General features: G+C 36.8%; 5 protein-coding genes across 6 annotated transcripts in view; 1 reads left to right on the forward strand and 4 right to left on the reverse strand.

Annotated features, from left to right (window-relative positions):
• Positions 1-639: 639 nt before the first annotated feature.
• On the reverse strand, positions 640-2,296 carry LOC107750575 (P2Y purinoceptor 3-like). Its single transcript, XM_016566035.1, has one exon. It carries the CDS (start codon positions 2,282-2,284, stop codon positions 1,049-1,051), a length of 1,236 nt encoding a protein of 411 aa, XP_016421521.1. The 5' UTR covers positions 2,285-2,296; the 3' UTR covers positions 640-1,048.
• A 75-nt stretch (positions 2,297-2,371) lies between these two features.
• LOC107750576 (schwannomin-interacting protein 1-like) lies at positions 2,372-8,273 on the reverse strand. Its single transcript, XM_016566036.1, has 8 exons — positions 7,712-8,273; positions 6,286-6,503; positions 6,008-6,123; positions 5,829-5,916; positions 5,497-5,658; positions 4,695-4,812; positions 3,278-4,256; positions 2,372-2,425 (listed from the first exon to the last, which is right to left on the reverse strand). The coding sequence occupies exons 2-7, from the start codon at positions 6,490-6,492 to the stop codon at positions 4,156-4,158; spliced, it is 792 nt and encodes a 263-aa protein (XP_016421522.1). The 5' UTR covers positions 6,493-6,503; positions 7,712-8,273; the 3' UTR covers positions 2,372-2,425; positions 3,278-4,155.
• A 302-nt stretch (positions 8,274-8,575) lies between these two features.
• LOC107750577 (ribonuclease kappa-A-like) lies at positions 8,576-10,021 on the forward strand. The gene is made up of 3 exons (XM_016566037.1): positions 8,576-8,851; positions 9,225-9,307; positions 9,522-10,021. The coding sequence occupies exons 1-3, from the start codon at positions 8,774-8,776 to the stop codon at positions 9,664-9,666; spliced, it is 306 nt and encodes a 101-aa protein (XP_016421523.1). The 5' UTR covers positions 8,576-8,773; the 3' UTR covers positions 9,667-10,021.
• A 90-nt stretch (positions 10,022-10,111) lies between these two features.
• Positions 10,112-21,802, reverse strand: LOC107750578 (arachidonate 5-lipoxygenase-like). Its single transcript, XM_016566038.1, has 15 exons — positions 21,524-21,802; positions 18,550-18,693; positions 17,762-17,966; positions 17,576-17,657; positions 17,349-17,471; positions 17,079-17,185; positions 16,200-16,372; positions 15,970-16,113; positions 15,616-15,819; positions 15,373-15,459; positions 15,023-15,192; positions 14,784-14,905; positions 13,270-13,370; positions 11,097-11,267; positions 10,112-10,893 (listed from the first exon to the last, which is right to left on the reverse strand). The coding sequence occupies exons 2-15, from the start codon at positions 18,691-18,693 to the stop codon at positions 10,714-10,716; spliced, it is 2,013 nt and encodes a 670-aa protein (XP_016421524.1). The 5' UTR covers positions 21,524-21,802; the 3' UTR covers positions 10,112-10,713.
• A 1,615-nt stretch (positions 21,803-23,417) lies between these two features.
• LOC107750579 (proline-, glutamic acid- and leucine-rich protein 1-like) overlaps positions 23,418-24,796 on the reverse strand; it is a 24,780-nt gene continuing 23,401 nt past the window's right edge. For both annotated transcript variants that reach the window (XM_016566041.1, XM_016566042.1), the window contains one exon: positions 23,418-23,960. In XM_016566041.1, the coding sequence (XP_016421527.1) occupies positions 23,868-23,960 (93 nt within the window). In that variant the 3' untranslated portion in view covers positions 23,418-23,867. The remainder of the gene's footprint in view (positions 23,961-24,796) is intronic.

The following is a 24,796-nucleotide window of genomic DNA, read 5'->3' on the forward strand; positions in this document are numbered from 1 at the left end:
GTGAAACATTTCTTGCGTCAAGACGTGCTGACAATCCACAAATACGTGGACTCCACCCACCGTCTACTCAAGCCAATCAGATAACAGCCACATTTCGCTGACCAATCGTAGCACGATCTCGCTATAGCCAATCACGCTTTGCTTTACAATCAGGGCAGACTCGTCCTGAGATAACTTCATTCATCTGCACTGGCTCAAATTGGTAATATAAGGGCCATAAATTGGGTACAGTAAAAGATGTTTAAAATTGATTTGTGGATCTCATTCTATTTATTTGTCAATATGTTTAATGTTTGTTAATCTCTTTACATTTATTTATGGATCGTAATCTATTTATTTGGAATTAAGCAACAATTCTATCTCCATGGAAAAAGGTCATTGTAAGTATGTTAAATGAATGAATGATATAGACATGTATTTAGAAATGATCAGCATTTTCTAATATGTGTAATGTTCCTTTACCTCATACTTGTAAAGAAATATAATGTAAACAAGATGCCTAAACCGACACCTTGATCCTTAAGTAGTTTATTCTACAACAAATTTAGATTCTGTACTCACACAAAGACATACCAATATGGAATAGTGCTTAATAATATATAGACTTCAAAAGATCACAGCCATAATTTGATTTTCATTTAAACAGGTTCAGAAAATGTTTATTAGAACAGTTTAATCATTCACAACATGACATATTAATCCATGACAGCGCTAAACATAGTTCCTGCACAAAATGTGTCCACCCTGAGGTATGCCAACAACTGCAAACATAAGACACCTTATAAATGAATTTATTATTCTATATATGCGTGTGATTTACAATAACTAATTAACCATCCAAGCAATCAACAAGTAAAACAATCTTTAAGGGGTCTTGAAAAGACAAAACGACAAGATCCTCCATGTTTAATGTGAACACACAAAGTTATACAAATACAGAGAATATAACAAAAACATCAGTTTGTTTCAAATGAATCCCATACGAAGGCAGGTCCACCAGGTTCACTTGTTGATGTCCTGCACTGTCACATGTTTACATGCTCATTACTTAAGGCAGACCTCTGTGTGTATGGTTTTTATCTGTTGGCCCGTTGTTCTTGTGGTTCCTTATCTCCTCAACTTCATTCTCCTCTTCCTCTCCTTTTCCCAGCATTCTAAGTGGCCATAGCAGGCCATGCTGGGCATGTTCAGGTTTTTGACAACAGGGCCCGTTTTTCTCTTTAGTAAGAAAGTAAAGCAGTGCATTCAGCCAGGCGTTGAACGAGGCCAGCGGCCGAGTGATTTTATAACAGATGGAAACCATGCGCATGGTGTGGCACTGCACCCTACTCGTCACTTTCAGCAGTAGGAAAATGGTGCGAGTGACATGGAAGGGGAAGAAGCAAAGGGCAAAGAGGAGAGTGATGGTAATTATGGTCTTGATGGACTTGCGCCGTCTGTTGACATAAGGCGATTGAGCCCCCAAGATGATTGACATGCCCTCTCCCCCAATTCCTGCGACGCTTTCACAGCCCGTCCCACTTCTGACTCTTTGAGGAGGAGGTTGAGAGTGCAGCGTCCGAAATATTGTTAAAACTACACGCGAGTAGCACCAGGCAATGATGCTGAACGGCACAAAAAAGCCCAAGAAATGAAGCGTGACCCCGTAAGGGATGTAATCATGGAACTCTTTATCAATTGCATCATCCCAGCAATTAATGAACATCTCGCTCGAGCCCTTACCTTCACGTGGAAGATTCTGTGTCTTTGCAAAACGGAAAATTGGGCACGTTAGTGCAAAAACGGCAATCCACACCAGAACGCAAGTCCCCTTGACTGCTCGTTTGGTCTCCAAGGTGATGGTCTTCATAGGGTGGCAGATGCCCAGGTAGCGATGCACTGAGATGCAAGTGAGGAAGAAGATGCTGCAGTAGAGGTTGAAGTAGAAGAGGAAACGCACTAGACGGCACATGAAGTCTCCAAACACCCAGTCATCCCGCATGACATAACTGGCCACCAAAAATGGCAGGGATAAACCATACATGAAGTCTGTTGTGGCTAGGTTCACCATGTAAATCAGGGACGCGTTCCAGTGCCTGGTGTGTCGAAAGGAACGGTAGAGAACCACAAAGTTAAGGGTTATACTGAAGACAAAGGTAAAGGAGTAGCAAATGGGCAGGAAGATGTACTTGTAGGACTCGTCAATATTGCAGGAGCCAGTAACTGAAGAGTTGTGTGAGGAGGAAAGCTGGGCATCTGCCCCCTTCTCTGTTTCAAACAAAACAGTAGGCGCACTTGTCGTCATTGTAGGCTAGTTCTTAATCGGATTCTTAGGGAGCGTCCTGGTTTAATCCCCCCATTTTTATGCTTCTGAAACCACGTCTTCTCCAACGAACAAGTTTGTTTGAGTTTCCAGCGATCTCCTCCTTGTGGTCTAGTTTAACATCTATGAGAGATACATTGGTGTTAGGATGCATAAAAAAAGTACCAGCTTGCCAAAACCATTAAAAGCAGTCATCATCCCACACAAGCCCTCCCCGCATCCCCCTTTCTCTTTCACAACCCCTGGTACTGTTTGCGCATAGGTATAAATGCTGCTGATTCAGACCCTTTTCACTTCATTAACCCATCAAACAGTAACCACACTTCCCCTCTATGTTCTATTTTATCTTACCCACCCCTCATCCCGTGCCTCACACCAGAACTCTCTACCCCATCCCTCTTCCTCGAAACAAATATAAATGATACGTAATTGCCAGCTTTAGAAACTTTCAGCCTTTGTTAAACTATGCCTAGATTCCCCTCTGGCTCCATTTGCACATTAAACATCCTTTGGGATTCAATGGATGTCATGGCTATCCCCACCTCCCGGCAAAGTTAGCACACAGCTGACTGAGCTCGTGGTGAATTGCTTATTGCCTACCACTTCTCAGACATATAAGACACTATGTAAATAAATCAGTGAGTACCTGAAGGTCACTAAATGACATTAAGGTAGTCTGCTTTGGCTAAATAAATAACAAGGTCCTTACTTGGGGAATCAGACAACACCATAAACAGTGCAAACAACCCTTCAGATTACCCACATATTGCAAGAGTTCACTGCCCTCCATAGCTGTAAATTTATTTAATAGTGAGACTAAAAAGACAAGAATATTTATAGACAAGATACACATTAACATTTTTCTGGGTAAGCAAAATATGAGTTTTGTAACTGTAAAACACCATTGACATAGGCAAGGACAGCGAAAAACACCTATTACATCTGGTAATGAGCGGTTAAAAATCTTTCACTTACCTATTTAGTAGAGCGATAAAGTCCTTTTTAGAAAAAACAAAGAATCTCAGTATTAAATAAAACCTGAGGAACACCTCTATTCCAATACAGTTACAGCTAATTCGACTATCAAGAAGAGCAAATCGAAGAAGATCTGGATGCAGTGATGGCTTTGTCTAGTCATTCAGTCCTGAATCTTTCCCTTTCACATCAGTTCCTTGAAGTATTTTGACCATTCTCTCAATCCAACCCTCCTTGGTCATCTCTTGCTCTATGATCTGTCCCTCCCTCTTTCTTCTTTCCTCTATTAGTGCTGAGCTGGCCTTTTGATGACACAAACTCTGGCTAGGCAAAATACACACAGATACACACAATAGAAGAGCAATATTATACCATTGCAACAAAACAGAACACATATACAATCATACTGAATTCCCTTTTATTCCACAAAATAATATTTAAGTATTTCACAAACAGTGACACAAACAATCCAGTTATGAGTTGCTTGGCAATGTATGTACACACACATAGCATTTAATGAGCCATGTCTTAACATGTGAGGCTTGGCATAATTGGCTTTGACACTAAACAAATTAGAGTAATATTGAGCAAAAGAGCATGTCATGACATACTGTATATTGTCTTTTACCGCTTTGTTGCTTTATCAGTTAGTTCTTGCAACTGTAAGAGTGTAAACTGCAGTTTTAAATCCTCATCGGTGCCTTAAAAATGTCAAGAAAAATTCTATAATGAAAAAGTCTTTTTCAAGTGATGATGGAGTGCTGCAGCTTTTCACAGTAAAGTCAATTAGTTCAGGCAGCTCACGGACAGTCTTGTAAAGGAAGGGTCCCTTCATTTTGTTCCTTAGTGGAAATACTTTTTTTTTTTTTGACTGCGCATCAGAGTGATGTCATATCTTGTACCTCCAGCAGCATGGCGTCTTGCTCTGTTCTCAGCTGGTCCCTTGTGAGAAGTCGACCCACCAGCTCTGAACTGAGGTCTACACACATACACAGACTTACTCAATTATTCACAACAGACATCATCAATATGTAAAATACGCAATATGTAAAATAATACTGAAGCTGCGTCCCAAATGACGCATAAAACACTATGCACTCATACACTATGTACTTATGCACTATGTACTCAACCATGTATAGTATGAATTATATAAGGTTATTTTGTCATTCATAATCGGAGTCTGATAGCCCCTCCCCCTTCGGTACGTAATTAAAGCTGCGACAGTTGAGTGCATGAAGTGTCCAACATTCCACACTTACTTTTTTCGGGTATTTAAGTGCATCATCCGGGTATTTAAAGTGCACTTTTTCTTTTTGGAATTTTCAGTGTGAACGCACTACTCGCACTATTTATACTACAAAACGTCACAGAATAGTGCATAAGTATGCGATTTGGGACGCACCTTTAGGCTTACCATGAATGTCTTTGCTTAGTGAGGTCCTCAGCGCTTTCAGCTCCTTCAAGCTGAAATTCTTCAAGTCATTTCGTTCATAGTGCTTCCTTTCTCTGACAGCCTCACTGGGAGGTATAGTCTGTGATTGGGGTCAGTGAAGTACAATTATGACTTTGCATTTATACACAAACATTCAAAAGTTTAGGGATGGTAAGATTTTAAAATGTTTTTGAAAGTCTCTTATGCTCACTAAGGCTGTGTTTATTTGATCATAAACAGTAAAAAACAGTATTATGTTGAAATATTATTATTTTCTATTTGTACTTATTGTAAAATGTATTTTATTCCTTCCTGTGATGGCAAAGCTGAATTTTCAGCAGCCATTAGTGTCACATAAACCTTCAGAATTCTAAGCTGATTGGTGCACAAAAAACATTATTATTATTATTATCAATGTTGAAAACCCATGTGCTGCTAAATACTGTTGTGGAAACTGTGATTATTTTTTGTTCTGGATTCTTTGCTGAATATTCAAAAGAACAGCATTTATTTGAAAATGATTTTTTTGTATAAATGTAAAAGTCTTTACTGTCAGCTTTGATCAAATTAATGCATCCTTGCTGAATAAAAGTATTAATTTCTTTAAAAAAAAATCTTACTGACCCCAAATATTTGAATGGTAGTGTACAGAACATGGCATCTACATAACTAATAGAAAATAATGCCTAACTATTTGAATAAGTGTGCTTCTGGAAGTTACCAAACACATAAAATAAAATACACACTTAAGACACTACACCATGCGTATGTGCTCTTTTCTAACCTGTTTGTGCTCCAATCTCAATTTATGTCTGAGTACACTCAGTGCAGCTCTGACATCATTCTTGAACCCTCTTGATTTGGTTTTCTTAGTCGATGCAGAGCTTGAACCACGTTCTTTCTCTAACCTCTGATTGCTGCCACTCTTGATGGACTGTTTTGCCACCTGAAAAGGTAACAAAGAGCATAAAAAGCAATTATTAATCTTACCAAGTAAATCCCATCAATAACAGACATGAACAAAAATATGTCTTAAATATCACATTGTTCACATTACAGTATGTTGACACTCGTGCCGATTAACTGTGAAAATGTCAATATTGCAATTTATTTTACCTCGTTCTTTGCCTCCATTTCCTCTTCTTCCTCTTCGCTTTCACTGTTGTTGATGAAGCAAAGCTGTAGATTCATCTGGCTCTGAAGCCTATAATAATAAAGCACTATTGCTATAGATTTTATTCAAATTCCGAGGAAGTGAACAGAAAAGTAGTTGAGATTTATGAAATCTGTGTGACCTTGTTGTCAGAGCAGTCAGACGACTGTTGCAATCGTCCTCCATGTCCTCATAGGTTTCTCTGTGACTGCTCAGCCCTCTGATTTCTGGCCAGTCTACTGTCAACCTGTCTAAGTCCTGCAGAAAAACATCCCAGTATAAATTCATGGTGGCTGTTATGGTAGATACTGTTCTACTACAAAAGAACTGTAGCTCTTGCCAATCCAAAACATGAAGTGTCATTTGTTTTTTAATCTTTTACCGTTTAATGCACATTACTATCTTTACTCTCATTCAGACCTTTTCCCTCTGTCTTCGCTCCTCTTGTTGCTTCTCAAGTTCAGCAATACGGAGACTCAGATCCTCCCAGTGCATGATGGGTAAGCCCAGGCCATCATCAGGGTATCCCTCTTGCCATAATAAGGCTGCCCCCTCTGCATCCTCCTCTGTCTCATCACTCTCTTTTTCATCTCCTCTCTCCCGCTCTTTTTCTTTTTCTCCATCCATTCTCAAGGTACCTAACAGAATAAGAGTGAGGATCAAGAAGACAATATATTTTAGGGGAAAACAATTTAAAAAATCTAATAAATAAATAACAATTCTATAACACCAAATGTTTTTACAGGAAAGGAAAGGACATGACATGAATTTGTGCTCTGCATTTAACCCATCCAAGTGCACACACACACATGCTGTGGTGCCCGGGGAGCAGTTGGGGGTTCGGTGCCTTGCTCAAGGGTTTCACCTCAGTCGTGGTATTGAGGGTGGTGAGAGCACTGGTAATTCACTCCCTCCACCTACAATCCCTGCCGGACCTGAGACTCAAACCCGCAACCTTAGGGTTACAAGTCAGACTCTCTAACCATTAGGCCACAACTGCCATATACGGCAAACTCTGTTTAACATTTACTCCTTAAAATGAATTAGTATCTATAGTACTCACTCAGTACTATAAAGTACTTTTTAATTATATTATGTTATTATACTATATTGTACTTTTTAATTACTAGAAAATAATCCAATAGTGTCCAGTACCTGTTTCCCTTACAAGAATATTATTCAATGATACGCTAGTACATACTAGCATTTATTCATTTGCTACTTGCAGCCTACCAGTAGTGACTAATTATTCAATTGTTAACAAATTGCACATTCTTCCTATTCAATTCCCATTAAATTCTATAGGATGCTGTGGTTCATATATCACTCCAACTATATATTCTGGTACCTTTTTAGTATTTATTAATTAAATACTATAGTACTTATTCTAGTAACTTTTAACAATTCAAAATAGTTACCAGTATCTACAGTTTCTTAGTTTTAACTGAACAGACACTATCCCTGAATATTAGACACCAGTGTGTATTTCAATTCAAGTAACATTTTACTTAGTAAAACAGCTTCTCTTGCAACATCAGTGTTTTGTTTGTCTTTCACAGAATATGGACGAAACATTTCAGCAGAAACAACATCCAGAACATAAAGAGCCATCTACCGTACTACCACAGAAACTGCATTGTCCCAAAATATCATGAAAAATACTACTTCGGAAAGTAGGTTTAAATCATAATGAGGAATATATTTCCATATTTTACGTAATTTATACATTCCAATTATTAAAAGGCTTTTTAATGTAGCCGTGTACTATCACGTTTGGCCACGTATTGCACTGACACAATGTATCCTAAAACTGCTGTGTTGCTTAGTTTTTAGAGGTATACTTACTTTTTTTGGTGGAATGTGTTTGTAAATTATGCCTTGCTGTCCAACAAGTCAAAAATAATAAATTTCAATAGTTTTCTTTGACTTTAAATCTTGTTTTCCTCAGTGCTGTCCCGTTACGCGCCCTCCTCGTCTTCGTTATCCTTTTCACTCTTTTTCATCCATCGAGATTAATTTTCTTCATATTTTCCCCTCCTTACACTTCGTTCTTTAGAGGGTTATATCTATTGATTTTCACCTGTTTAGTCAATACAACATGTTGTTCCTTAAAAATGTCTCAACGCAGAGAGCCAAAAACTAAAGGAATTTGGCGACGTTTTGTTATGGGGAGAGAACGTGAAGGGAGGAGAATGAGCAAAGAGTCATAAAAGTATCCACTTCAGGTGTCCAGTTTCAGCATTTGCAATCATTACGAAACATTATACATCCTTTTTTTAAATCCCAGTAGATTGTAGTCTAGAACTCCTAATAGATAGCTGCACAAAAAAGTTTGTTTCTAAGATGAAAGTAAACCGTTTGGGTTTAGGTGTCAAATGTCAACATGCCTAATTTATGAAGGCAAAATTGTAACCATCAGTGAACTGCTGGGTTTAGATTGTGTTTACAGAACATTTAGATAAACCCTCGGTTGAGGACAAAACATCCTTTACAACTTCATAATTCGAGGGAAATAAACTTTAAATGCTTAAAAACCGATCAAACGTTACTGCTTTTATATTTCCTCATCTTAAATGGTTTAATAAAGCGAGTGAAAGATGGTTGGAATGGATGTGGATAGTGTGTTTGTCAAAATAGACAGTCGATGAGCTCTGAATATTAGCGAAGTGCATAAAGTTTGTTTCAAACTCTTTATGACGTTGGACTCGGCAGTCACGCTACTTCCGCTTCCTCTAACAAGTCAGCTGATTTAATCGGGTGACTGTTGACACCGATCTTACCGAGGCTAGAAAACTTAAACAAAAGTCACTTTTTAAAGTTGAAATGACAGTCGTATAAAGTTTATTTTCTTTGAAACGGTCCTCTGGCATCTCCGAGTAACTGAAAACTGACAAGCTTCTATAATAGAATGGCTTCTTTGCTTTTCTGCGGTCCTAAACTGGCAGCATGTGGACTGGTCCTGAGCATTTGGGGTGTCATTATGCTGGTAAGTTAAATATTCTCTATTGTGTCACTATTCTTGTGTTTTCTATGCATAGTAAGTCCATGCTGAAAGGTCACTAAAATACATTAAGCATATCTTAATTTTTGGGGGACTGTAGTAAATTGCCTTCACACATAATGTCAACAACAATGCAAGGTCCCTAAAGTATTTATTTAGCTAGAAATTGCTCTTTGTGAGGGCTGTAATTATAAAAAAGTATTGATATTGAAAATCCTTACCCATTTACTACAAACTACTTGAAAAATCAAGTAGTACAACTTAAACATAAAGGTGTGGGGGCCCTGAATATGAAAACTAGCAGACAGTGCCAGTGAAGGGAGAAATACAGCCCTACATGATGTCTTATTCCTCTTAGGCAATGCTGGGGATTTTTTTCACCACACATTCAGCTGTGCTCATAGAGGATGTACCTTTCACAGAGAAAGACATGGAGGACGGGTGAGTTCCTTTTGCCGTTTACTCATTTAATCACACTGGAAAATAAGTCTGTCTAGCATAGGGAATGTCACATATTCTCAAGACTTTATGATAGAAGCTCTGACAGTTTTTTTTTTTCTTCTCTCCCCTCAGCCTGTCCAAAAATGTAGTCCAGTAGCCTTGTCGAAGGGGTTTTGGCTTTTTTCTAACACACTATTCTTTTCTCTCATTTCAGGCCGACGGCACTGCAAAACATCTATAAATTGTACAACCAAGTTGGATACAATTGCTTCATTGCAGCAGCAATCTACGTTGGCATTGGATTCCTGTCATTTTGTCAAGTTCGCCTGAACAAGCGCAAGGAATATCTGGTGCATTAGTACCACCGAGTGATTGGAGTATAACTCTACCTCTAAATTCCTTTGTTGTCTTTGTATGTAGTAATGCTGCATTTGCCTTAAAATGAAGCCTTAAATGAGTGTAGATATTTAAGATTGAATGATTATCTATTTTACTGTGCTTTTCTTTATTGCCTTTCTATCTTGAAGCCTATCATAATATATGTGTGCGCTTATCCATTATGATTATGTGGTACCTCCCTAATTTGCCTTTTATAGTCCTCTTTTGATCAGTAGACCAACCAAATGTAAATAAATGATTTAATTGTGATTTTATTTATACTTAAATACCTATCATATATTCAGTCTCATTAAGTAAATGTTGAATGGAATTTTACATGGTCACATTGGTTCTGTTGTCACAATAAATGACTCAAGATTTTGCCTAAGAAGTATGTCACTATAGGAATAGATAAGTGTAGACCTTGTCTCTGTCAAAAACTGTCTGGTTCTAAAATTTTAGGTGAATAACTGGAAACTAAACAAATCCTCTCATGTGTAAGTACTGAAGGTTAAATGGTATTAAAAAATTCAATATGAAATAACGAAACAGACTTTATTTGCTATGGAAAGTATCTGTACAATGCCTGTTTTTTTTATACAGCTATAGGTAAATGTATAGTAGTAATGCATGTTTCATCGTCCTCATCTGGAAGAAGAACGGGCTATATATGCAGTACTTATGAAGTGCATATTGTAAGGCTGATGACATTTATTAAGCAATAGTTCAGCACCACTCAAAACAGTGACTTCTGACATAAAGTTTATTTTTTTAATGTTTTAACTATTTTCAAAAGAAAAAAAAACCATGAAATTGAAGGTAAAAAAAACAACTTAATGCATTAATTCTTTAAAAACTGTTACACAGTATTTCTGCTGTCATTCCTGAGAAAGGCATAGGTTTCAGCTATAGCTAGGAAAGGCACTTTGGGTGTAATTTGAATGTGTGCTAACTTTAAGATTTAGCTGACCTACTCAGGAAAATTCTCACAGATGCACATACACATAAATTTAGAATGAGAGTTTTCTTTAAATGGTGATGCTATTTTCCATACGGCTTGGGCACAGATAGAGGTACTGCAGTTCCAGTCCCTCATTCTGAGCTATTATCTGCTCCTCCAGTTCTTTCAGCTCCTTTCTGAATTTATCAATCACCCTCAAAGCAGCAGGCTCAGTAAAGTACTGTTCCACATACTGGCCCATTGGGATCTGAAGGAAAGAGAGGAAACCGAACTGTTAAAGTCATCATTGTGATAATCTGTTAAAGGCTAATTAATCTTAATGCTTCATGGAAAGAAATTTCTTTTGGATGGATATAGTCTGATGTTACTTATAAATATGGATTATATTGTACTTATACGAGCATAAGTAATATAAAAGCACACTTGTGACGGCCTGTGCTATTGACCCACCGCATCCGGCTGTGCTCTGCCCAAATGCCATGTGATGGCCATCTGCACACAGGACTGGCTGATATCAGGGAGGGTGTCCATGATCATGCCCATGGTGACAGCATCCTTGTCTGTTGGTGGAGGGTGCCGCATGGTGCAGGGTGTATTGGGAACCCATGCACACCAATCAAACTACAGTACAGAGAGGGAGAGCAACAGTGATCACAATAAAGCTATGTAATGCCTTGTAAACTGATTTTTAGGTAACACACTTCATGTCTGGTAACCTGCATTCAGTATAGTGAAAAATAATCAGGTCTTTAAAGTGTATTTTTAGATTTGATAAGATGTGATGTGTTAGTTACCTGTCCATTGTTGGTGGCAGCATGTTGTGCTGTGCTGGTAAAGATCACCACGCTTAACAGTGTGATGAGTTCTTCTTTTGTCTTCAGCTCACTGGCTAGGCCTGACATGCAAGAAACATGAATAGTTATTCCTAAGATTCAATTTCAAGTGCCATTTATTTAGCTCATTCTCGTTCTTTTTTCTCTATATTCAGTTCCATCACACAAAAGCACAAGGCAAACAGCTCATGTAGTTCATTGTGATGAGACACATACTATGGACATGTTTCTTCCCCTAGTGACCACAAGGGGTCACTGTATTATAATTCTTTATGTTCTTTATTACTTCCTTTCCTGTTTTATTTTGACTGCAGCATGTGTATTTATCCCACTGATGTCTTTTGACCTTTTTAAAATGCAATATCGGTGACCTGTATTTGTGTATTGTATTGGATGATTCATATTACCATCCAAAATGTTAGGGTTGGCAAGATTGATAAAAATATTTTTTGAAAGAAGTCTCCTGTGCCCACCAAAATAGTCTCTTATGCTACACTTATTTGATCAAAAATACAGTAATATTGTGAAATATTATTGCAATTTCAAAATAACTGTTTTCTATTTGTATATATATTTTAAATTTAATTTATTCATGTGATGGCAAAGCTGAATTTTCAACAGCCATTACTTTGGTCTACACCGTGTCACATGATCCTTCAAAATGATTTGATGCTCAAGGAACACTTATAATTGTCCATTTTTAAAAACAGTTGTGCTGCTTAATATTTTTGTGGAAACCGAAATACATTTTTTCAGGATTCTTTAATTAAATAAAAATGTAAAAGGACAGCATTTATTTGAAACAGAAATCATTTGTAACATTATAAATGTCTTTACTTTCACTTTTGCTCAATTTAATGCATCCTTCAAAATAAAAGTATTCATTTCTTTTAAAGACAAGGTACTGACCACAACCTTTCAAACTGTAGTGTATATTGTTAAGTAGGGGTGTGAATCGGCACTGGTTTCACAATTCAATTCAATTACGATTATCATGTCAACGATTCGATTCAGTTCGATATCACGATGCATCATGATTATATCAAATTTATTTTGTGCATTTTTATTAAATTATATAAGCAGGCAACTTTTTAAAATAATTACGTTAATTAATATATTCATTCTTAATAATTAATTAATTATTGTTAAGAATTAAACAAAGTAAATATATCTTCAAAACATACAAGAAAATATAAAGTAATAAAGGGGGGAAAAGAGACAATTACAAGTGATAAACAAAAAGCAGTGCTTCAAGTATTCGAAAGTTTACAGACAATCATAGTTATGGTTTTTTTCTTTTTTTATGGTCTATTACTGCATCGATGCAGAATTGTCCACGTCCGCATCGCGATACAACGATTAATTTCGACACCCCTATTGTTAAGCCTAAATAAATACACTGCACAGGGTCCTTTATCCACTACAGGACATTTGTGAGTCCAGTGATGCAGTCATGTAGGCTATTCATATCTTACCAAAATGAGGCACATCCACAAAGCCCTCCACAGCCACATCATTAATCCACGCCTGAAGTTCTGAGTCCTGTTCAACTTCACTATCACTCTTGTAGTACAGGGAAACTATTCCTGAAACAAAACTAAGAAAAAAAAAAAAAAAAAAAAATTTAAGGATTAAAAGAATTATGTCTATTGCACATCTACAGTAATGCCTTGTAAACTGATTTTTAGGTAACACACTTCATGTCTGGTAACCTGCATTCAGTATAGTGAAAAATAATCAGGTCTTTAAAGTGTATTTTTAGATTTGATAAGATGTGATGTGTTAGTTACCTGTCCATTGTTGGTGGCAGCATGTTGTGCTGTGCTGGTAAAGATCACCACGCTTAACAGTGTGATGAGTTCTTCTTTTGTCTTCAGCTCACTGGCTAGGCCTGACATGCAAGAAACATGAATAGTTATTCCTAAGATTCAATTTCAAGTGCCATTTATTTAGCTCATTCTCGTTCTTTTTTCTCTATATTCAGTTCCATCACACAAAAGCACAAGGCAAACAGCTCATGTAGTTCATTGTGATGAGACACATACTATGGACATGTTTCTTCCCCTAGTGACCACAAGGGGTCACTGTATTATAATTCTTTATGTTCTTTATTACTTCCTTTCCTGTTTTATTTTGACTGCAGCATGTGTATTTATCCCACTGATGTCTTTTGACCTTTTTAAAATGCAATATCGGTGACCTGTATTTGTGTATTGTATTGGATGATTCATATTACCATCCAAAATGTTAGGGTTGGCAAGATTGATAAAAATATTTTTTGAAAGAAGTCTCCTGTGCCCACCAAAATAGTCTCTTATGCTACACTTATTTGATCAAAAATACAGTAATATTGTGAAATATTATTGCAATTTCAAAATAACTGTTTTCTATTTGTATATATATTTTAAATTTAATTTATTCATGTGATGGCAAAGCTGAATTTTCAACAGCCATTACTTTGGTCTACACCGTGTCACATGATCCTTCAAAATGATTTGATGCTCAAGGAACACTTATAATTGTCCATTTTTAAAAACAGTTGTGCTGCTTAATATTTTTGTGGAAACCGAAATACATTTTTTCAGGATTCTTTAATTAAATAAAAATGTAAAAGGACAGCATTTATTTGAAACAGAAATCATTTGTAACATTATAAATGTCTTTACTTTCACTTTTGCTCAATTTAATGCATCCTTCAAAATAAAAGTATTCATTTCTTTTAAAGACAAGGTACTGACCACAACCTTTCAAACTGTAGTGTATATTGTTAAGTAGGGGTGTGAATCGGCACTGGTTTCACAATTCAATTCAATTACGATTATCATGTCAACGATTCGATTCAGTTCGATATCACGATGCATCATGATTATATCAAATTTATTTTGTGCATTTTTATTAAATTATATAAGCAGGCAACTTTTTAAAATAATTACGTTAATTAATATATTCATTCTTAATAATTAATTAATTATTGTTAAGAATTAAACAAAGTAAATATATCTTCAAAACATACAAGAAAATATAAAGTAATAAAGGGGGGAAAAGAGACAATTACAAGTGATAAACAAAAAGCAGTGCTTCAAGTATTCGAAAGTTTACAGACAATCATAGTTATGGTTTTTTTCTTTTTTTATGGTCTATTACCGCATCGATGCAGAATTGTCCACGTCCGCATCGTGATACAACGATTAATTTCGACACCCCTATTGTTAAGCCTAAATAAATACACTGCACAGGGTCCTTTATCCACTACAGGACATTTGTGAGTCCAGTGATGCAGTCATGTAGGCTATTCATATCTTACCAAAATGAGGCACATCCACAAAGCCCTCCACAGCCACATCATTAATCCACGCCTGAAGTTCTGAGTCCTGTTCAACTTCACTATCACTCTTGTAGTACAGGGAAACTATTCCTGAAACAAAACTAAGAAAAAAAAAAAAAAAAAGAGCGTTTAAGGATTAAAAGAATTATGTCTATTGCACATCTACAAGCATAAGAATTAAAAGCACTGAATAAAGAAATCCTATTTAAATACATTACTTTTGAATTACATCCCACAGCATCATAGAATGGTTCCTGTAGAAATAGTCTCTCAGTTTAGTAACGCCTCTGTCCAAGAAGTCAAATTTGGGCTGGAGGGAGCGATAGGTTAATACTTTATACTCCCTCTGGGCCAGAATCAAGAGTCCATCTCCACCTGTTGATACCACCTGAAAAACGCAATTTTTGAAATGTATGACCTACTGAGTGAATTCAAAATACACTACAGTTATGTTGTTTGTGGTTGGCTGGTTTTAGTGGGTAATAAGATCCAGGACCACTAAAAATCCAGTGCCCAAAGTTCAATGTGCTAAAAATAGTATTTTTTGTAGGATTTATTGTTTACTCACCCTTTTGAAGATACCATCCGGTGAGATGAGCTGTGTTCTTCCACGACAATTAATCTCAAGCGTATACCTCAGGTGTGGAGTCAAGAGCTGCAATAAGAGAAAAAATAAAGAAGACCCTTAACATACAATACATCTGGATAATTTAACGAATGAGTGATTTTGATGTAACAGTGATTATCTAAACATAACTAACTTATGCAAATGTATCTTTCCTAAAAAGCATTCCTGTAGACTTCCTCTAACCTTATATATAGGGTGAACAGCAGGCAGCTGTCGGAGTGTGGACACACAGATCACTTCTACCACCAAGTGTGTGCGTAGCAGATGTGATAACAACTGAAAGACCTGGAATTCAGCGTGACGAACCCACATCTTAGCCAACAACCAGGCCAGAGGTGGATCGCTAGGTAGAAATACGGGTGTGTCCTTATCAGGTTTCTGATCAAGCTGAAAGGAAGAGAGAACAATCAGCAGAATTCATGTTTACATGCTTTTTGTCTTTTTTCAAACATATTTTCAGCTGATGGAGGCAGGAAAATTCTGCTCTATATTCATCCCAGATTATTATGATAATAAATGTGAGTCAGTAGGTTTTACCTGTATGGCGATGGGAATGAGACCTTTCTCAGGATGCTCATACAGTAAGCAAAGCGGGGCAGCTATGTGCTGTGTCTTGTCTCTGATTACATTGGCAGGAATCCCATCCATTATCGCATGATCAACCAGGAATATATTTCCTTTCTTTAGCAGGAGAGACAAAGAAACATTATTAGATCCACTGTTCCAAGAATCCATTGTATTTAAGAAAATAAGCACTAAACTCTCACCTTGAGTTCCTCCTTCAGCGTGGTTGTAGGTATCAGAGACGACTGCACCATGTCTCCAGTGACAGGGAAGTTTGAGGGCAGCTCCTTGCACCTGGTAATCATCCGTGGGTTTGAGCCATTGAGGAACTGGTAACCAAAAAAACTGTCTTCTTTCCAGTGCTTCATGGTGTATTCTGATCAGAATATTTATCACAAATTCATGTTATTAATTTAATAACATTTAGAAACACATCTGTATGTAGGTTGATTCGGCAATGATTATTTTAAAACAAGCCAATAAACAAAATCAATCAACAAACAGTTAAAACATGTTTAAATATTTCACTGCGTCACTGCATCTCTAACCCCTGGATTACGTTCTCATTTGCATATTTATGAGGTAAATATTAACGTCGAGCGAAAAAATAGCTCCTGACAGACACGCTACCTCCACCTGTTTTTATAACTGCTCACCTGTCTGTTGAAATGCCCTTTATGTTAATTTTAAATATGTTTTTATAGTACAATAAGCAACGAATAACACGGTCTTTTCTTTACTCCAGATAACGCGTTGCACATTTTTCTCTCAGACACTAAAAGAGCGTGTAAAGTTCATGCGACTATAAAAAAGCTCACAAGGTAAGTGCTGTTTAATTTATTATTGGTTTCTGTTGTCCAAGAGTTTCTCCAAGAGTGGGAGTAAACGTAAAATTGTGACATGACATTGTGAAATGCCATTCATTTGTCTCCTACACATAGCTGCGTTACATAAACATGTTACAGAATGACATTTTCTGGGAAGAGAGCTTTCCGAGAATGAAGTGATTTGCATGAAATGCATATTTTGTGGTAACTAAGCTAGGTATTTAGCCAAAAAAGTGAAGATTTAGTGATTGTTACCAGCTATAGGGCTTCTTAGCTTCCAGAAGATCCTTTTGAAGTCGTCCAGGTCATTCCAGGACTTCCCGAACTTGATTGCCAGTTTTTTCAGAGAGAGCTCCAAAAGTCTGAGAGGCCAAATGTGTACAAATGAATTGGTGATTAGATGAATGTAATAGTAACTAAATGATGCATAGACAGGGGAACACACTGGCTTATGCACCTTAAAATATCAAGTCACTCTAATAAAACAATACATGCTCTGCAAAACCTGTAGTGCATTTTACTCACGCATAGTGAAGGGATCCCACAAAGTCACTGCGCTTCTCGTTGTCAAAGCGAGCGTCCTGGGGGAGATCGGCCTCTGACTTGGCATCAATGCATTTTGGAATGCCTGGGGCCCATGCAAGCCATCTGATAGGTGAGACACCGAGTTCAACAGGGATTTGTGAGAAGTACATTCTTTACAAAGATAGGAATGCAGTGATAAGTTCAGTGTATGCAATTGCCTTGAAGACCTGTATATTTTTTGCCTCTCCTGAAGCTCTGCTTTTCTGTGAGATATCTCCAGTGGCAAGGTGTCATCACTGATCTTTTTGGCTATGAGAGAAAAGGAACCGGAGTTGAGGACTTAACCATGTGGATTCATTTTGATCTCAGATTGATCTTAGTTGTTATTGCATTTGCAGTTCAACATAACTGACCTGTGCCTTCTCTCAGCTCTACTACCACTTTATCTCCCACTAGCCAACGGTAACAGGGAAAAGTATAGCTGCATCTTTGTCCAGGTACACTGACTTTCACGTAAAGGCAGAACCAGTTATCCTCCACCCAGTACTTCTGCTTCTCCAGGCGCACCAGTATCAGGGGACCCAAATCAGCAGCACTTTTAACTGTGTAATCATCCACCTACAAAATAAAGGGAATATATCAATATTAGAGATGTTTTAATTCATTATTATTATTCAGTATTGCATATTTAGTTATGGTTATTTCACATTTTGTACATTTAGATTACATTTCGCCATCATTTAATGCTCACTTATTCTTTAAAAACACAAATAATTTAATAATACCTTTAAATGTAGTATTTAACAAATCTCAGAATGATTATCTGTTTTTCAAACTGCATTATAATAACATGATGTATAAATTCACTTGTATCATCTAAAATGTTTGTTTATAGTTTTTAGTGTTTTATTTTAATTTTGTAGACATAATAGTTCAAAATAATTCAGCCATTTATCAGTTATTGGCTATTGCATAAAAATATACCATTATTTTTCTGAACATTATTGGTCAAAATTTTAACAATGGTGTGTGTCTCTTCTTTTTAGAGATAAGATTTTTTTCTGTTTTGGAAATGTGATTTTTTTCATAACATTATGATCATTTGTCACTTGTAAATAAAAAAATATCTCTACTGCACTAGACAGAGAAAAAAGGATGAAATAGTATATTTAATCATAAGCACACACGCATGTTTACTCACCGCTCCTCTGCGGAAGTCTAGGCCTGGATTGTCCAGCACGGTTCTCTCACTCTCTCCTCTCTCTCCAACCAGAGTCACGTATATATAGTTATTGGTTCCCGAATATTCTGAGGTCCCGGTGGCCACTGTCACTTTGTACTCCATCTGCACTCATGCACATACAAATGTATGTAACTGTAGTTGAATGTAATAGTAACTAAATGATGCATAGACAGGGGAACACACTGGCTTATGCACCTTAAAATATCAAGTCACTCTAATAAAACAATACATGCTCTGCAAAACCTGTAGTGCATTTTACTCACGCATAGTGAAGGGATCCCACAAAGTCACTGCGCTTCTCGTTGTCAAAGCGAGCGTCCTGGGGGAGATCGGCCTCTGACTTGGCATCAATGCATTTTGGAATGCCTGGGGCCCATGCAAGCCATCTGATAGGTGAGACACCGAGTTCAACAGGGATTTGTGAGAAGTACATTCTTTACAAAGATAGGAATGCAGTGATAAGTTCAGTGTATGCAATTGCCTTGAAGACCTGTATATTTTTTGCCTCTCCTGAAGCTCTGCTTTTCTGTGAGATATCTCCAGTGGCAAGGTGTCATCACTGATCTTTTTGGCTATGAGAGAAAAGGAACCGGAGTTGAGGACTTAACCATGTGGATTCATTTTGATCTCAGATTGATCTTAGTTGTTATTGCATTTGCAGTTCAACATAACTGACCTGTGCCTTCTCTCAGCTCTACTACCACTTTATCTCCCACTAGCCAACGGTAACAGGGAAAAGTATAGCTGCATCTTTGTCCAGGTACACTGACTTTCACGTAAAGGCAGAACCAGTTATCCTCCACCCAGTACTTCTGCTTCTCCAGGCGCACCAGTATCAGGGGACCCAAATCAGCAGCACTTTTAACTGTGTAATCATCCACCTACAAAATAAAGGGAATATATCAATATTAGAGATGTTTTAATTCATTATTATTAGTCAGTATTGCATATTTAGTTATGGTTATTTCACATTTTGTACATTTAGATTACATTTCGCCATCATTTAATGCTCACTTATTCTTTAAAAACACAAATAATTTAATAATACCTTTAAATGTAGTATTTAACAAATCTCAGAATGATTATCTGTTTTTCAAACTGCATTATAATAACATGATGTATAAATTCACTTGTATCATCTAAAATGTTTGTTTATAGTTTTTAGTGTTTTATTTTAATTTTGTAGACATAATAGTTCAAAATAATTCAGCCATTTATCAGTTATTGGCTATTGCATAAAAATATACCATTATTTTTCTGAACATTATTGGTCAAAATTTTAACAATGGTGTGTGTCTCTTCTTTTTAGAGATAAGATTTTTTTCTGTTTTGGAAATGTGATTTTTTTCATAACATTATGATCATTTGTCACTTGTAAATAAAAAAATATCTCTACTGCACTAGACAGAGAAAAAAGGATGAAATAGTATATTTAATCATAAGCACACACGCATGTTTACTCACCGCTCCTCTGCGGAAGTCTAGGCCTGGATTGTCCAGCACGGTTCTCTCACTCTCTCCTCTCTCTCCAACCAGAGTCACGTATATATAGTTATTGGTTCCTGAATATTCTGCGGTCCCGGTGGCCACTGTCACTTTGTACTCCATCTGCACACATACACATACAAATGTATGTAACTGTAGTATATTGCATGTATGTGTATTTACATATACATAATAAATATACAGTACACTATGTAAACAAAAACTTTTATTTTGAATGCGATTAATCGCGATTAATCATTTGACAGCACTAATATATATATATATATATATGTTACATAAAATATATAATAGAGAGCTATAGCACATGTTAGTCTGTTGCCTCAAAGTATTGTGCAATATCAGTTTCTGTCTGCTCTGGATGATAACAAAAGCAAGCAATGTATGGTGGAAGTGAAAGTGGAAAACAATGATGGCTGGAAGAGGATTTCTTGCATAAGAATGATCTCCCTTGGGCTATATCACCTGTTTTCACAGAATAATAGATGTGATGATTTTTAAACATGAAACCAAGACACACCTACAATCAAATCAGCATAGGGCCTCGAATAAAATAAAAACCCTCAATGTATTATCAGATAGAAAAGATTCAAATGCAAGTAGACACTTCAGCGCAATTTGATCTAGTGAGCTTCCCCTGTTGTAACAATACAAATACAACACAATTCAAACTATAAAAATAAAGGAGCCCATTGTGTATGTGGTATTTACAGTAGAAAAATATGACAGTACAGTATTAATATTAAGGAATAGAAGGGAACATTTTATAATAAGATTTATTTGTTAGTTATGCATTAGGTATCATGAATAATTTTTTTTACAGCATTTATTAATCTAGGTTAATATTAATTTAAGATATGCTATTGATCAGTGTTAATTTATGTCTGTTTATACAACTTAAAAAAACTGCATTAGTATACGGTAAAGGGTTTCATTAGTTGTTGCTGTTGTAGTAGCTTTTCTCACACTTTTCTAGTTCAAATTAATCAAGCATGGTAATCTTTAACCAACAGCCACACAGCTAGAAAAACTTTTAGCAGATCAGGTTTCACTAAGATATTTTAGAGCAAGCTGTTTTATCTGTCCGTTACGCCTGCTAATAAAACTGCACTCTGTACAGGTGCATAAAAATGTTTTGCATATATAGCACACAGACACACATACATAGCCTAAAAGCTTAGAAGCATCATCATATTATGGCCATCAGGAAAGGTGCCTCGAAGGACTTAAAGTAGCTTAAAGAAGTGCCTAGACTTAGTTATTACAATTGACAGAGGTTCACAGAGTTCTTACCAGTGAGGTAACCTGTAAAGAAACACTCGTAGATTTAACTTAAATCAACAGAGAACATTAGAAACCCATTGGAGTTGCTTAAATATGTTCCAATAAATTGACAGAAATCTGAAGAATAATTGGGAAAAAATGTTACCTTTTCTCTGTAGAATGTTGTGATGGTGAAAATCTGCTTTTTGTGTTGCTCCTTCTCTGCTGTAGTTTCTCTTGCCTTTTTCCGTCCCCCTCACTGTCCTTTTTTCTCAACCAACTAGTTTCCTTCTTTCATGTCAGCCTGTTGCAAACCCCTTTGTACACAGTAACTGGCTGTTCACTGACCTTCCAGTTTCACTGACTGAATCAGGCAGATATTTGCTTTAAAATGTCCTGTTTCTACTGGTCTCCTCCCTCATACCTCCTTTCCATCCCTTCCCCCTCTCCCACCCCTTTAGCCTTTTCTGTCACAGTCCTCTATGGGCTGATATTTTGACCTCCTCATTTGTTTATTCATTTTTTCTTTGCTATCCACTTCAAGGAAGTGGGTAGTACTAGCTCATAGAAAAGCCACAAGGTTAAACATAAGAATATGTTTGTACTAAACTTGTGAAACCTCACTGAAGCTGCATGTGAAACTTTCACATGAACCCTGTCTCTGAGACAGCACAATCACATTTCAACTAGCTTCAGTTAAGAGGTCAAAGTGTTACAGCTTGTCACTGCAAAGAGTTTATTTGTAAAGAAGGCCGTTCTGTGCAGAATTACAAGCAATACTTTACCTTTTTAACAGTGTACTGGCAAATACCAGGATTCTAATCAAGACATTTCACTTATTTTTCCAGTGGTTTGTTTCACATTATCGTCTCAATTTTTGGTCCTGAATATCTTTTAATACGGGACATGAAGGTTTTAGGGTTTTATATAACATTTAAACTTAAAATCTCATTAAAAGATATAGAAAAAATGTAAGGTTGTGCATGTGTGCATCTACAAGGGCATTTTAGTGTTGGCAAAAGGCTTAAATATATGCTAAATGTATTTGGTGTTGAGGAAGTACATGACGGTAAGCACGTTCCTTTGTCTGCTAGTTGTCCTCTGGTATGTTATTTTAAGGCACTACTGTTCAAAAGTGTTGGGTCAAACATCAGCAAGAAATGCATAATGTTACAAACGATTTCCATTTCTAATAACTGCGTTTTTCTTAACTTTATTCATCCATTCATACTGAACAAAAATGTATTGCGGTTTCCACAAAAATACTATGCAGCAAAATTGTTTTCACTGATGATAAGAAATATTTCTTGAGCACCAAATCAGCATATTAGAATGATTTCTGAAGGATCATGTGGCACTGAAGAAACTGCTAAATTCAGCTTCATCACAGGAATAAATTACATTAACTGTATTTTTCACCAAACAAACGCAAGAGACTTCTTTCAAAATCAATTTTAAAAAATCTTACCAACCCCAAACTTTTGAATGGTTGTGCAGAAACTCAAAGCCGTGTAGATGAACGTTCAACCTCAAGCAAACATGTCTTGAAAATGAACCACATTCAAGACCGTAATGTAACTTTATATACTGAGCTAGTGCATTTTTGCATAAGAGATGTTACAGAGAAACTCTGTGGCATCATTAAACACGTGATAATCTAATTCTGATATTTGTGTCCCATTAAGACAACATGCGAGAGCACTACACTGTATCTAATCACACCATCCTTTAAAATTATATCACTAATGAGAACTTAAAAGGAATGTACTGTAGCACCAAAAAATACTCAGGAAGTCAAGCAGGAGCAGGACCAGAGTTCAGGAAATGAATTTATATAGGATAATGAATGCATTCCTGTGGCCTCGATTGCATGCCATGTCCGCAGAGTTCACCGTTTAGATGTCTCACGCCAAGCTGCTGTTATGCAAGACTGTTTTTGAGAACACTCAATATCAGTTCCCCATTACGACATGATTTCATTCAAATTGTGGTTATAATTTACTTCACCTAAAACTTAGAAATGGTAGTCTAATTTCTACAGAATCCATGAACAAAGTGCCATAACAAATCCTCTTTATTGCATGATTTTTAAACACAATGGCAAGTATGTGTGTTACATATACAAATGATAATACAAAAAAAGAGACCACAAAACACATCATACTGTCCAACTGATAAAAGCACTTTTGAATACTTGTGACTACTGTATTATCATACTTGTATTAAGCTGCCAGAAAAAGAAAAATGCCAATCATGACCACCTAAAAGTTTATTATTCTCAACTTATGAACGGTTTTTGCCATCTTCAACATTATCAATGGTATTGGCGTTTCTTTTAACATGAAAACCTAAAACTCTTTCATTAAATAAAACCGATTTGGAGCTGTTCTAGTGCAACTACAGCGGCGTTTGAGGCAACAGTATCAGTCAAATGTGACCTTTCAGGTTCTGACTATTCATTGGAAAGCTCCTTTGATGTGACAATTGAATGAATGAGAAGTTTGGTAATGTTAGGACTGTGACTGTGAGGCTCCGCGATCGTCATCGTCTGGTGGACAGTCAACAAAGTCAGCCAGCATAGAAGCCATTGCCTCATCATCCATCTGTAAAAGAGATCGAGCAAGAGGAGAGAGCGAGTTAGAGAGAATGTGCTGGAGAGAAATGCTCTGAATAAGCAACATATTGTTTACATGCCATTACCAGAATAAACACTACAAGTCAAGTAGTTAACAAGTAAACACTGCGCACAAAAGACATTAAGAGACATACAAGGCACTCTCATTTGTTTTGGCTTCCTCAATCGTTTAAAGAACTAATCCAAACTGAGGCCAGAAACTACTTCATGCAAGTATGCACATGCTGATGTAATGTGAATCCTTGCTGTTGTACAGTACATACCCCATGCATGTTCATGCATTACTGTGGCAGTTACAATCGTCAATATTCAAGGAAATACAGTTACTTGGAAAGGGTGACATTTAACAGTGTCATTACCAGTGGCGGCTCGTCGGGGGAGGCAGGGGACGCACAGCTTCCCCATAATTTTGAAGTGAAAATGGGAGGAGAACGATTTAATGTTAATAAAATTCACAATTAATTTCAGTTCATGTCTCAGAATGTGTATTTTTTCACAGTGCATGTCAGAGCAAATGAGAATCATGAGGTCAAAGGAACTGCCTGAAGATAATTGCAACCGGAGGGGGGAGGCCGGGGGAGAGCTGAGCTCTCGAGCCTCCGTTGGTAACAAAAATTAGCCAATCAGCATCGAGTGTTCACTTTCATCGCTGAGGAGTGTTGAGAAAAGAACCCTCGCAGAGAAGGCTAGCCTCCTTCTGATATCAACCAATCATCAGAGACGTAAATTTCGTGATATTAGTTTGAACGTCTCCCGCTCCGCTGATAATGTACCAAGTACTTATGATGAGTAGCGATATTGAAT

This window comes from Sinocyclocheilus rhinocerous, unplaced genomic scaffold, assembly GCF_001515625.1.
Source record: "Sinocyclocheilus rhinocerous isolate Xijiao unplaced genomic scaffold, SAMN03320098_v1.1 scaffold19, whole genome shotgun sequence".
Classification (NCBI taxonomy): domain Eukaryota; kingdom Metazoa; phylum Chordata; class Actinopteri; order Cypriniformes; family Cyprinidae; genus Sinocyclocheilus; species Sinocyclocheilus rhinocerous.